Genomic DNA, 14,767 nt, shown 5'->3' with positions numbered 1-14,767 from the left:
CAAAAAATTTCGCATGATCACTCTGCAGTCCATCCTGCCTCTCATTCCCAAGAATGCCTGGATGGCCCTCATCGACCTCCAAGATGCATATTTCCATCTTACAATCAACCATTGCCACAGAAGATTCCTGAGATTTGCTGTCGGAAACGACCACTATCAGTTCCGAGCCCTCCCCTTTGGCTTATCCACGGCACCAAGAATCTTCACAAAATGCATGGCAGTGGTAGCGGGATCCCTTCGCCAGCAGAGGATTGCATTCTATCTGTACATAGACGACTGGCTGATAGTAAGTCCTTCAAGGGAATAATTGGAATAGGACATTTCAAGAACCCTAGAGCTCCTATCAGCTCTAGGACTACAAGTCAACCACCAGAAATCCAACCTCACTCCTACCCAAGACATCCAATTTATAGGAGCGCGTCTATCGACGGTAGATCACAAGGCCTATTTGCCAAAGGACAGAATTGCCAACATTCAATCGTTGCCCACCACCATAATCTCTCAACCAATCCAAACAGCCTTTACCTTTCAGCGCATGCTGGGTCTGATGGCAGCCACAACCTCCGTCCTCTCTCATGCAAGACTCCGCATGAGACCTTTGCAACTGTGGTTCGTTCGAATGTTCCATCCTCAATACCATTCCCAACGAGCCCTGCTAACAGTTCCACGTCACATACTGCCACCACTGGAATGGTGGACAGTACAAGATCACCTCCTCATAGGAATGCCATTCCTAAGGCAGCCTCCATCAACCATCGTCACCACAGATGCATCGAGATGGGGCTGGGGAGCCCATTTCGATGTGCTGACAGTGCAAGGACAGTGGACAGCATACGAGAAATCTCTCCACATCAACTGCCTGGAACTTCTAGCAGTCCACAGGGCACTCAAGTCCTTCCTACCATCACTTCACGGTCGTCATGTTCAGGTTACATCAGACAATGTGGCGACTGTGTTCTATATCAACCGGCAGGGAGGGACTGCATCCACCCGTCTTTGCAAAAGAGCTCTAGCTCTCTGGTATTGGAGCATTGCACACGACATACACCTAACGGCTGTGCACTTACCAGGGGTCCAGAACACTCAGGCAGACACCATGAGGAGACAACTAGTCAACGACCACGAGTGGTCACTTCAAAGGTCATACCTTCAACCAGTCTTCTTAAAATTCGGAGTCCCCCTCATAGATGTATTTGCCTCCCCGGACAATGCCCAGTGCACCCAATTTTACATGCGAGGCCCCCCTTCCAAACAGTCTGCGGGAGATGCCTTCCTCCAACAATGGAACGGACCACTTCATTTCCTTTTTCTGCTCATCCCATTGATAACGAAAACGCTCCAAAAGATTCAACTAGATCAAACCAATTGCATATTGGTCACACCATGATGGCCTCGCCAACCTTGGTTTACAACTCTTCTCCTTCTTTCCAACAATGTCTTCCCTCTGACTCAGGACCTCCTTTCACAACAGAATGGCAAGGTCCTACACCACGACCCAGGTCGTCTTTGACTAACTGCATAGAGAATCAATTTTTAGAATTTCCTGAGAGAGTTAGACATGTCCTGCTGAATGCAAGAAAACCATCCACTAGGAAGTCTTACGCCCTGAAGTGGAAACGTTTAACCAGCTATGCTACTAGCCACAATTTTCACCCTTTATCATCATCCATGTCACAAATCCTATCTTATACGCTTTCTCTCTCTGAAACCGGCCTTGCTTATTCATCACTAAAAGTGCATCTAGCAGCCATTTCAGCCTTCCATCCTCACATAGAAGGACGCACGGTATTCTCCCATCCAGCTGCAAAATCTTTCCTTAAGGGCATCTTACATCTCCGACCACCGATTCGTCAATTGTATCCTACCTGGAGTTTATCTTTGGTCCTAAGCCAACTGATGAAACCTCCCTTTGAGCCCATGGCATCTCTACCACTACATCTCCTATCATGGAAAACGGCACTGCTTGTGGTGCTTACATCAGGGAAAAGTGCCAGTGACATATGCGCATTTCGAGCAGACACTCCTTACACCATCTTTCACCATGATAGGGTAGTTCTACAACCAGACCCCACCTTTCGTCCATAGGTAGTATCACCATTTCATCTACAGAAAACGACTACATTACTGTCTTTCTTTCAAAACCCTATGGACAGAGGCCAAAGAGCCTAACACAATCTTTATGTACGTAGAGCCCTCGCTTACTACATAGACAGAACAAGCTCCTTTCGCAAAGATTCGAGTCTGTTTGTTGCTTATGGCACCCATAAAAGAGGACAAAGAATCTCTACTCAGAGACTCTCTAAGTGGCTGGTGGCTACCATTGCACTATGCTATCACTTGGCAAAGCAACCTGCCCCAGAGCATCTACGAGCTCATTCTACGAGGGCTCTGTCTAGGTCCTCAGCTTTCTCCAGAGGCGTGTCCATGGAAGACATCTGTGCTGCTGCAGTTTGGTCTTCTACATCGACGTTCGCCACACACTACGCAGTAGATGTTCATGCACGGCAAGATTCGTCCTTTGGACAGGCTGTACTCTGCTCCATCTTTGATTGAAGCCTGCAGTCTCTCCATCGGTAAGTGCAACCTTACCGTATTACTTGGATAGGTTTTGACTGATATGCGTGTTTAACCTATGAGGTTTCCCTTTCAGGACCAGCACCCACCTCCATGCAGTTCAGCTTATCAGTCACCCATGTGTTGGACTGCACAGAGACCACGAAGAAGATAAACAGGTTTCTTACCTGTAACTGATGATCTTCGAGTGGTCATCTGTGCAGTCACACACGCCTGCCCAGCCATCCCCGCTGCTGGTTTATTTAGGTTAACCTACACTACTATTTCCACTATACAGTGGCTGGAAAGAAACTGGGTGGGTGGAGCGCCTTCCCCTCGCTCCAGGCATGCGCAGTGGATGCCTGCTCCCCAGAGTGGGAGGAAACGCGCGCCAAAAATAACGCCTAGGCTAGCTTTGAATTCTCCGAGGTCGGGTTTGTCCCAGCGGGAAAACCCATGTGTGTGACTGCACAGATGACCACTCGAAGATCATCAGTTACAGGTAAGAAACCTGGTTTTTTTTAGATACTGGGCCATGTTCATAGTGTATCTGTATTTTTCAGGAACCATAAAATTTGGGTTTCTTATTAAATCTTGCTGGTGTTCAGTGTCATGAACTCTTTGCTTGATTAAAGATCTTGCAACATTAGTATTTTGGGTCAGCAATGTACCAAGAGAGAAGCCTATAGACTTTAAGTTATCCTCCGTCAAACATATCCATTTTTGTTGGTTACCAATCTTGAATTATTAAAAAGTGTATCTTGAGCCAGGAAATTGAAGCAAGAAAGAATCTTGCATCAATTTTTATTTGTCCGGTTTCCAGTCAAAGTAAAGAATTGGGACACTGGTTGGAACTTGTAGAATAGATCGGAGGAATTTAGATTGAACTTTCTCCAGTGAATATAAACTATTAGCCGGGATACCTAGCTAAGTGCCATAAAGGAATTGACTAATAACTTTATCTTGGAAAAATTATTTAGAGGTGCAGGGATCTAAGAGCAACTTTTGGCTTGAAAGAATTTTAAAATTGCATTAGAGGCTCTCAGCATAATCTTCCCTCAAATTGCAATGAGCTGTCATATAGCCATTCTCCTGAAATATGACCCCTAGGCAGTGTTCCCTCTAAGCTGAGTTAGTGTGAGTTAGCTCACCATTTTTTTAGTCTTCAGCTCACACATTTTTGTCTTAGCTCAGGAAAAATGGCCCCAGAGAAAACTAATTTATGCAGTAGCTCACAACTTTAATGCCAGTAGCTAACAAAGTAGAATTTTTGCTCACAAGACTCACAGCTTAGAGGGACTATTGCCCCTAGGTATGTAAATTTATTGTCCTGTTCAATTTTGTTCCCATTCATTGTCCAAACTTCCTTTTTTTGGTGTTTGCCAAAAACCATTACTTTAGTCTCTTTTATAATTGATTGTTAGATGTTCTTTACTACAATATGTAGAGAAGCTGTCCATTGCCTTTCGGAGGCCTACTGGCATTCTTGCTAATAAGAGTGCATCATTTCCATATAGCAGTAATTTTAGGTGGCATGAGGCCAATTTTGGTGGATGGAACTGTGGGTCTGTCAAATATTTAATCATATAGCTGATGTAGAAGTTAAATAATAAAGGGTCCAAAAGGCAACCCTGTCTGACTCCTTTAAAAGTTTTAATTGGGTCGGTAAGATGTTCTTGTGTGTTATATCTCACCCTAAGGGAGGATTCCTCATGGAGGGCATGTATGAGAAATAGTAATCTTTTATCTATCATGGAAAGCTCTGTTTTCTGCCATAATCCCTGTTGTGATATTGAGTCGAAAGCTGTCTTCAAATCAATGAAGGCAGAATATAGAGAGGTTGGTCCTTTGGCTGAGTACTTCTCTACTAGCTGTTGCGGTACCAAACAGTGCTGTCAGGGATGTCAAGTTCATTCATTATGAGGGCCAGATTTGACATTAATTAGACCTTGTCAGGCTAGGCTATGTTTGGCATAAAATGTAATGCCAGGTAGCAGAAATATAAACTTTATAAAAGACACAAACACAAAGATTTTTTTAAAACTTAAAATAAAACATGCTTAAAACATGAGCACTCTTTGCAATATTCTGTTTATTTAATAGCCTGATAAGTGACACCCTTTGCTCTGAATTATTGCATCAAAAACGGGAGACAATGTGCTGTAGCAATCCTGAGCATGCTGTTTAGGTGTTGTTCAGGTGCGTCTCTGTAAATTGCAAACCTACTTTTGATTTATTGATGTTCATTATAGAAATCAAAAGCCTAAGATCCAGAGGAAAACATGAGATAGTTGGGCATTGCAAGCTTTTGTACATATGTTGCTTCTTTTGCTGGCCAAGAACATATGAATGCACTATGATGCGGACTGAAGGCTATATGTTTGTCTACAAAACAACTACAACTCCTGTGTGGCAGTCCAAAAATAGAGAGATAGCCATGTATAGTGGTCAGTATCAGCCTACAATCTGGGAAACCTAAGTTCAAAATCCCCAGTCTGCAGTGAAAATGTGCTGGTCTTAAATGTTGGTCTTAAAGGTGCTTTCTTTGTACCTCTCCTGTGTGATTGAGGGAACTGAGGAAAGTAAGCTCTGTTGTGCGATGAGAGAGCCTAGCAAAGCAATCTGGGATGCAGAAGAAAGCAAGAGAGATGGAGAAGGAAGTAGATGGCAGGCAGTTGTTTGCGGCTGCATACAATTCCTTTGAGGACTGGATACAGCCCTCTATATGGCTTGGAACCTACCTTAAGGACTTGTATTTGTATATGAATCTTCCCAATCCCTCCAGTCATCTTCAGAGCCTCTGCTTCAGGTGGCTCCACCATCTGAGGCTAGACAGATGGCAATCTGAGAAAGGGCCTTCTGGGTTGTAGAGTGAAAACTTTGGAATTCCTTCTACTGGTAGTCTGTCTCCCACTATTAGCGTCATCTGCCAGGTAGTAAAGAATTTTTGTTTTGCTTGATGTTTCCTCATTAACTGCCACTTGTCCTGCTGCTATTTGTATGTGTCTTTGTTCATGTTTTATTTAATGATTTTAAATATTTTATATATTTTTATCTGTTAATTGTTTTGATTGCTTGCCACATTGGTGACCCTCAGTTGGATGGAAAGCTGGCATACAGATGTTTTATGTAAATAAATTTCAGTACCAGACCCAGGTCAGGAGCCAGATTGATAAGTGTTCAGATAGTCTTTCATCCAAAAATGGGGAGTAACAAGACTACCACATGCTTGATCACTGGTCCCATCAATGGAATCTCTTTGGTAGATGCTCTAAATTATCTGAATTGATGGTTCTTTTAAAAGCAGCAGTTTTAAAATTTGTTCCACAACAGCATTTTAAAGCTTTCAAACACCAATCATTCTTTGAAGCACTGACAACCTCAGGCCATTCTATTTAACCCCTTTGGATTATTCTTTGGGTAATGTGATGCTTCATAATAATGCATTTTTCCTCCTATAATCTTTCTGATTTATAGAACTTATCAAATGTGCATGACAGTCTTCTTCAGCTCAAACAATTTAATATGAACAGGGTTTTTTTATCTGGTTACTAAATACTGTACACCAATATTATTCAGAAAAAATTCAGATATTCTTATATATCTTCGCTCTCTCTCAATTTCAACAGCACTAGTCACACTTTTAAAACAAAATATGGTTTACCCTAATGTCTTTCCTTTTTCAATTTTTTTGTTCCTTTTTCTCGTTTTTTTCTAACTGACTCTGCTTGTTCTCTGCTTGTGTTCAAGAACAATATGCTTTCTTAGCTTTATAGCTGGTTAATTAAGTTCATTTTAGTTTGCTGATGTACAGTTCTGAGAAGCATCTGTACTGCACTTTGAATGAAAATTAAACACACAAACTTGTATTCACTGATTTTCATATTTTTTCCAAGTTTTTTGATGTAATATCAACCAGCGAAAAACCATTGGCTGAGCAAGACTGGTATCATGGTGCAATCCCAAGAATAGAATCTCAAGAGCTATTAAAACAGCAAGGAGACTTCTTGGTACGAGAGAGCCATGGGAAACCTGGTGAATATGTCCTTTCTGTATTTTCAGACGGACAACGGAGACACTTCATCATACAGTTTGTTGATGTGCGTTTGGTATTGTGCAGCCTTTTAAAAAGATACCTAATTTATTTGCATGCAACTATATAACATGTATAGCATAATTTATTGCTACTCCTTCTGAAATTTTAAGTATTTGTCAACCTTCTAAGATGAAGAAGGTATTATCCACTAGAGATGTTTCTGGCAGTTATGCTGAGACTCAGTGTGTGAACTGCAGAAGCTTAGAACTCCCCCTTTCAAAGTGAGGCAACCCTCATTGCTGCTGAATTCTTATATAATTGTGTTTTACTAATAAGTGGGAGCCAGAGGAGTTTAGCCTCCCCACTCCAGCCCCCAAATTTCTCTCATCTTTCCACCCCATATTAAGATTGATCCAGCGAACATAAATGGAATAAAAAAGGGGGTTCAAGTCTTTGAGTGTATTACACGTAAAGAATGTAACTGGAGGAACTAGTTTAGTTTTGCAAATATTGAGGGGGAGATATTAGTGGTTTTGACTAATCTAATGATACTCAGGAACACTTAGTGGGTAAAAAAAATAGATGGGATACTATACTCCATAAATTGGATCTGTAGAATAACAGTATGTTTGTAACTGACAATCTTTTTGCATTATTGAATAAATTAATGGATCTTCTTATTGTGTTTGGCTATTCTCAAAGAATTTATCAGTCAAAGAATTTGAGGTACAGTTTAAAACATTAGTAGTACTTAGCTTTTCCACAGTAATCAAAGGGACAGTACTTACATTGGTGGAGGAGGGATCATTCCTCCAGAGGAAGACTTCTCACTCATTGTAAGATATCCATCCCCCACTATATCTCTTTATAAATATATTTATGTGGATCTGGATCTAACCTTTTTTATATAGTTGCACATGAAAAAGTTATTTCTGAAAACAGTAATGAATTTTATTTGATTTTGGCAATGAGAAACCTTCATATTTCATTTGATCTTCTAGTTCCCTGTGACATGTCAGTATATTTCCATAAATACCTGAACTTTTAAATATATTCCTAGGCTGTTTACCCAGCTGCTCTGGTTAGAACTATCCTTTCTGATTATATCTCCAGTTTACTAAATTGCATGTGAACATTATCCAAGACTTTATCCTGTTTGAATATTAGAGATAATACTAGAATAGTCAGATTTTTTAATAAGAAAAATAGTTTTAAAGAGCAAATCATTGAAATCTGTACTGTCTGACAGAAAAGCTGTAATTAATTTTGTAGTTTTTTTATTTCAAAATAGAGAACATGTTACATTTTAAATATCACCAAATGTAGCTTTTGGATCTCTACCTTTTAACAGTGACATTTCCTTATAATAATATCAGTATCTCTAAGTCTACTCTAAGTAGCTGATACAAGTTAAATTGTTTCTGTCCGTCTGTTTTTTGTCATACAATTAAAGAATTGTCTTGGTAGACAGGAATAGCTCTGAGAAAAACATGTTCTCAGTTTAACCCCGCCTTAAGTAGCTATATAGCAGTTAACAGACTCTGCATTTATTGCCTGTGACACTCTCACAATTACTCTTCAATTCTGACATGTTTATTGACTTTGTTGTTATCCAACACAATAAATGGTATCCAGAGCAAACTGGCTGTTCTTTCAGTTTATTAACTGTACTATTTTGGCATAGATTCTGATTTGGTACTATTTTGCATGTGTAATCACTGCCAATCAGCTATATGTAACTGCTCACTGTACCCCATTTCATTGCCTGATGAAGTGTGCATGGACACGAAAGCTTACATTCCAAATAAAACTTTGTTGGTCTTAAAGATGCTACTGGCCTCCAGCTTTTTTTTGTTGCTTCAGACCAACACAGCTGCCCACCTGGATCTGTCTGTAAATATTGACATGTTAAAAACTGTTTTATTTATAATGCAGCCTTAACTGTCTACCATTTTGTGAGGAATTTGTCTTTAAAATAGGGCAAAATGGCATTCGTACAATTATATTTAGTGAGAATAAATGTACAGTTTTGACATAGAAACCATTTTTATACTCACTAAGGAATAAGTCCTAATGAATTTACTAGAACAATTGTAGCTGAGCATGTTTATAATTTTGCTGATTTTTTTCTTTTTTCTTTTTTGCATTCCTTTGTAATTAAGTTACATGTCACTTAAATCTCAAGGGAATTTGCTTAATTTTTCATTTTTCACTTACAGAATCAGTATCGATTTGAAGGAACTGGGTTTCCAACTATTCCTCAGCTTATAGAACACCATTACCAAACAAAACAAGTAATTACAAAGAAATCAGGTGTGGTTCTGCTGAATCCTGTTGCTAAGGTATGTGCATGTTAGTGAGACAGACTTATTTTTCTGAGCATGTTTAACGTTACTTTTGGCAGCTTTTATGATTTATGTTTGATAATACATTGCTATTTTTGTTTTCATTGATGCCTGTTGACCGCTTAGGGGGACATGTACATGGAGGGAAAGGCGGGATAGAAATACTTCAATAAATATGAACAAATATATAAAAAACGTATGATGCAATTCTTGTTGGAAGTCTTTTGAAGGTGCAGTCCTTCTCTAATTGGTTTGACAAACATGGTTTTTTCGAGTAAATATGTTTTCATTCTTGAAATTTTTCTTTGTGCCTCTTTATACAATGGAAAGAATGATCAACTTGCTAAAGTATAATTTTACTGGGATGTCACTAATACTTCTAGTTTTGTTTTATTTTTCTATGTCTGGGGACTTCAGTTCAATTTTTAAGAATATGAGATGTTAAAAGAATATTGTTGATTTCTTGAGTATGAGCTTAGACAAGCATATAGAAACATAATACTTAATGACTTAGATCCAGTCAACTGGCTTTCTTGCTGGCTTTCTCATTGCAGCCCTCCTGTGTCCTTTGAAAACCTGCTTGTAAGGGTTGGATGGTTGAATGACCTGGGGTATAGCAGAGGTGGCTGCAACAGGAAGGGGTTATTAGTGGACAGTGTGACCTGTCCCTTTTGTAAGTGGAAGTGCCCCTCCATTTGTACAAGAACATATTCAAAGCCAAGCTAATGCATCAGTGTCACAAACTAATAATTTTATAAAACGATGTTGATTAAAAATATTTTATATTAAATAATTCATTTAATCTTTACCAAGTCTGTACAGCAATTTTTTTTTAAAAAAAGATTAGGCAATGAGTCAGTTTTTGATATTGTAATGACTGATCAGTATATATACTTGTATATTCCATGTCTATCAAACTGCTTGGAATCTGTGAAATCTAATAAGTTGTAGTTAGGGATGTATGAATTGCAAGAGCACCAACAACGTAAAAATTCCAAGAACAGTGCTAATTTTCTCTCTCCTCAAATATATATATATAATGTCATGGTAAGGAATAACTGGTAGGAATTGCAATGCAAGTTGCTATGAGACTTCAAACATATTTAAGTCTGGAAGTAGTTTTCTTCCTGTGATTCCTAGGCATGATGTAATATGGTAAAAAAGATCATAATTTCTAGTTCAAAGCATGAGCATATGGAATCCTTAGTCTCGCACACTTCCTTCTCTATAGTTCCCCTTCCTCCTCCTCTTTCACACAGCAGTCTAATTTATAAATTACAGATTGAATTCTTCCCTAAATATCAGAGTTGGGAGTCCTGGTTTAAGAGTAAAATGCACACCATTGTTTGTGGTTTAAATCTCACTGCCAACTATACTTTAATGTGAAAACAGAAGTCTTAATTAGATCTCTAGGGGATGGGGAGATGAAGAAGGAATGTGGAAACTGGAGGATCCCCCTGTTGACTTGTGCATATAATTGCACTATGGTCTGGGGTTTTGTCTGAAGGATCCCCCAGCCCTAGTTTCTCCTGTGTCAAAATTCCTGTGATATCTTGACAACAATCTTCATTATTACTTTTAAAGCAATAAACCAATCTGATATTTTAATCTTCCCTTTATGTAAAATTATGTCCCTGTAAGGACCTATTTAATAAATAGAAGTTTTAGCATAATTTATTATAAAAAACAAAAGTAGCTTTATTAAGTATATTACTTACTTTGTCATATAAATAATTATAATTATGTCAAAAAGAGCTGAATAGTATCATATTCTATATAGACCAAATGTTCTTAAACAGCTCTCTAAAGACTTGAGAAATAAAAAAGACAACTTTAGGAACTGGAAGGAGGGCCTTATAATCAAGAATGAATATTAAGAAATCACCAGTGCTTGTAGAGAAAAAGTTAGGAAAACTAAAGCTCAGTATGAGATTAGGCTGGCTAAAGATGCTAAAAACAGCAAAAATAGGTTCTTTTCTTATGTTCAGAGTAAGAAAAAGAGCAAAGACATGGTAGGCCAATTCATTCCTGTGAGGGCAGGAAAGTGAAATTGCGACAGGTAATGAAGAGAGGATGGAAGTGCTCAATTCCTGCTTTTCCTCAGTCTTCTCTTCTGAGGGAAATGGTGCTCAACATGGCAAAAACAGAACATATAAGGAGGGTATGAAGTTCCAACGTAGAATCAGCATGGGATAGCACATAAATATCTAGTTTCTTTAAATGAAACTAAGTCATCAGAGCCAGATGAATTGCATCCAAGGGTTCTAAAAGAGCTTGCGGATATAATTTCTGAGCCTCTGGCTATTTTTTTTTGAGAATTCTTGGAGAACAGGAAAGGTGCCAGAAGACTGGAGGCGGGTGAATGTTGTCCCCATCTTCAAGAAGGGGGAAAAAGAATACGGGTAACTACCGACCCGTCAGGTTGACGTCTATACCTGGAATAGTTTTAGAACCAGCCATCAGAAAGTCAGTCCTGGAAGATTTAGAAAGAATGGATGTGGTTACTAAGAGCCAGCATGGGTTTCTCAAGAACAAGTCATGTCAAATTAACCTGATCTCTTTTTTTGAGAAAGTGACTTCCTCGCTGAATCAGGGGAATGCTGTAGACATTGTTTATCTTGATTTCAGTAAGGCTTTTGATAAGGTTCCCCATACTATCCTTGTTGACAAGTTGGTAAAGGAATAGAGGGAATGCTTATTAAATTTGCCGATGATACTAAATTGGGAGGGGTTGCAAATGCAGTAGAAGACAGAAACAGGCTACAGGATGACCTTGACAGGCTGGAAAACTGGGCTAAAATCAATAAAATGAATTTTAACAGGGATAAATGTCGTTCTGCATTTAGGTAGGAAAAATCCAATGCATGGTTATAGGATGGGGGAGACCTGTCTTAGCAGTGCGAAAAGGATCTAGGGGTCTTAGTGGATCATATGCTGAACATGAGTCAACAGTGTGATGTGGTGGCTAAAAAGGCAAATGCAATTTTGGGCTGTATCAACAGAAGTATAGTGTCCAGATCACGTGATGTGATGGTATCGCTTTACTCTGCTCTGGTAAGACCTCACCTGGAGTATTGTGTTCAGTTTTGGGCACCACAATTTAAGAATATAGACAAGCTGGAACGGGTCCAAAGGAGGGCGACGAAGATGGTGAGGGGTCTGGAGACCAAGTCCTATGAGGAAAGGTTGAAGGAGGTGGGGATGTTTAGCCTGGAGAGGAGGCGTCTGAGAAGTGATATGATTACCATCTTCAAGTACTTGAAGGGCTATCATATAGAGCAGTGGTCTAAATGGGGGGCGGGAGACGGAAGCTGTTTCTGCCACCCTTCCCATTTAAAGAGTCTATAAATGAGGGGTAGGCTAAGATCACAGCAACACTGCCCCTTCTACTGGTCCGGGTGTTGATGCGCCTGTGCTTAGTGAGGGTGGTCTTTAATGACGCAAAGAATGAAGGCTTGCACACAGCAGTGATAAAACCACTATATACAATTTATTTACACCTCCAGTCTCCAAACCGACAGAATGCTCCGCTGCAACTCCACCATACATATCCCACACACAGTAAAGTGTCTTTGTACATTTATACACAAGGTCCACCCAGGTAGCCAATCAGCTTGCTGCTGAGTCATGCTGACATTGTCCAGGCTGATGCAATCTGGCAACCAGCCACCTTCTGTCACTTAGATGATCTACCTGGCAATTCTGTTACTTTCACTTTCCCCACATGTGCATAGAAACTGCTTGGCTTTGAATACAATGACACCGGGACCCTGCAATGGGAGTCAGTCTTGGAGTTAGGCCGTGCTGCTTCTTTAGTCTGGGGCTGTTCTGCCTCACTCCGTGTCCAGTTGCTTGCAGGCCATGGACTGGTACTGGTTCACGAACCTGTGGTTGGGGACCCCTGATATAGAGCAAGGGTGGCCAATGGTAGCTCTTCAGATATTTTTTGCCCACAACTCCCATCAGCCCCAGCCAGCATGGCCAATGGCTTGGGCTGATGGGAGTCGTAGGCAAAAAGTATCTGAACATAAAAACATAAGAGAAGCCATGCTGGATCAGGCCAACGGCCCATCAAGTCCAACACTCTGTGTCATACAGTGGCAAAAAATTTTGTATACACACATACACTGTGGCTAATAGCCACTGATGGACCTGTGCTCCATATTTTTCTGGAGAGCTACCATTGGCCACCCCTGATATAGAGGATGGTGTGGAATTGTTTTCTGTGTCCCCAGAAAGTAGGACCAGAACCAATGGGTTGAAATTAAATCAAAAGAGTTTCCGGATCAACATTGGGAAGAACTTCCTGACCGTTAGAGCAATTCTTCAGTGGAACAGGCTTCCTCGGGAGGTGGTGGGCTCTCCTTCCTTGGAGGTTTTTAAACAGCGGCTAAATGGCCATCTTATAGCAATGAAGATCCTGTGAATTTAGGGGGAGGTGTTTGTGAGTTTCCTGCATTGTGCAGAGGGTTGGACTAGATGACCCTGGAGGTCCCTTCCATCTCTATGATTCTATAATTAATGCTAGGAATGTTAATAGCTGAAAAATAAGTGTATTTTAGAAGCGCTAAGGACATAAGAACATAAGAGAAGCCATGTTGGATCAGGCCAATGGCCCATCCAGTCCAACACTCTGTGGTGGGGTAGGGCGGGATATAAATCAAATAAAATGAAAATTAAAAATGATTAAAACAAAACAAAGTGCCATCAGGAAATCCACCGGTGGGGCCAGAAGCCCTTCTACTGTGCCCTCCCAAACACAAAAATACAGAGCATCACTGCCCCAGACAGAGAGTTCCAACAATAAGCTGTGGCTAATAGCCACTGATGGACCTCTGTTCCATATGCTTATCCATTACCCTCTTGAAGCTATCTATGCTTGTCGCTGCCACCACCTCCTGTGGCAGTGAATTCCACATGTTAACCTTTGGATGAAGAAGTACTTCCTTTTATCCGTTCTAACCCAACTGCTCAGCAATTTCATTGAATGCCCACGAGTTCTTGTATTGTGAGAAAGGGAGAAAAGTACTTCTTTCTCTACCTTCTCTGTCCCATGCATAATCTTCTAAACCTCTATCATGTCACCCCGCAGTTGACGTTTCTCCAAGCTAAAGAGCCCCAAGCATTTTAACATTTCTTCATACAGAAAGTGTTTCAACACTTTAATCATTCTAGTTGCCCTTTTCTGCACTTTTCCCAATGCTGTAATATCTTTTTGAGGTGTGGTGACCAGAATTGTACACAGTACTCCAAATGATGCTGCGCCATCGATTTATACAGGGGCATTATGATACTGGCTGATTTGTTATCAGTTCCCTTCCTAATAATTCCCAGCATGGTGTTGGCCTTTTTTATTGCAATCTCACATTGTCTTGACATTTTCAGTGAGTTATCTACCACGACCCCAAGATCTCTCTCTTGGTCAGTCTCTGCCAGTTCACACCCCATCAACTTGTATTTATAGCTAGGATTTTTGGCCCCAATGTGCATTACTTTGCACTTGGCCACATTGAACTCATCTGCCACATTGATGCCCTCTCACCCAGCCTAAACAGATCCCTTTGGAATGCCTCACAATCCTCTCTGGTTTTCACCACCCTGAACAATTTAGTGTCATCTGCAAACTTAGCCACGTCACTGCTTACTCCCAACTCCAAATCACTAATGAACAAGCTAAAGAGCATGGGACCCAGTACTGAGCCCTGTGGCACCCCACTGCTTATCATATTCCTGTGCAAAGATTGCCCATTTATACTCACTCTCTGTTTCCTATTAATTAGCCAGTTTTTGATCCACAAGAGGACTTGTCCTTTTACTCCATGACTCTTGAGCT

The 14,767-nt window shown here is 40.3% G+C and overlaps 1 protein-coding gene across 1 annotated transcript in view; it reads left to right on the top strand.

Moving 5' to 3' along the window:
• Window positions 1-14,767, top strand: part of FER (FER tyrosine kinase) — a 295,373-nt gene that overhangs the window by 132,772 nt on the left and 147,834 nt on the right. Inside the window, exons 12-13 of the mRNA XM_060235624.1 lie at window positions 6,450-6,653; window positions 8,809-8,931. Of these exons, the coding sequence (XP_060091607.1) occupies window positions 6,450-6,653; window positions 8,809-8,931 (327 nt within the window). The remainder of the gene's footprint in view (window positions 1-6,449; window positions 6,654-8,808; window positions 8,932-14,767) is intronic.

The sequence above is a fragment of the Heteronotia binoei genome, chromosome 4 (assembly GCF_032191835.1).
Source record: "Heteronotia binoei isolate CCM8104 ecotype False Entrance Well chromosome 4, APGP_CSIRO_Hbin_v1, whole genome shotgun sequence".
Taxonomy (NCBI): domain Eukaryota; kingdom Metazoa; phylum Chordata; class Lepidosauria; order Squamata; family Gekkonidae; genus Heteronotia; species Heteronotia binoei.
This window is presented reverse-complemented; position numbering and strand designations above follow the sequence as displayed.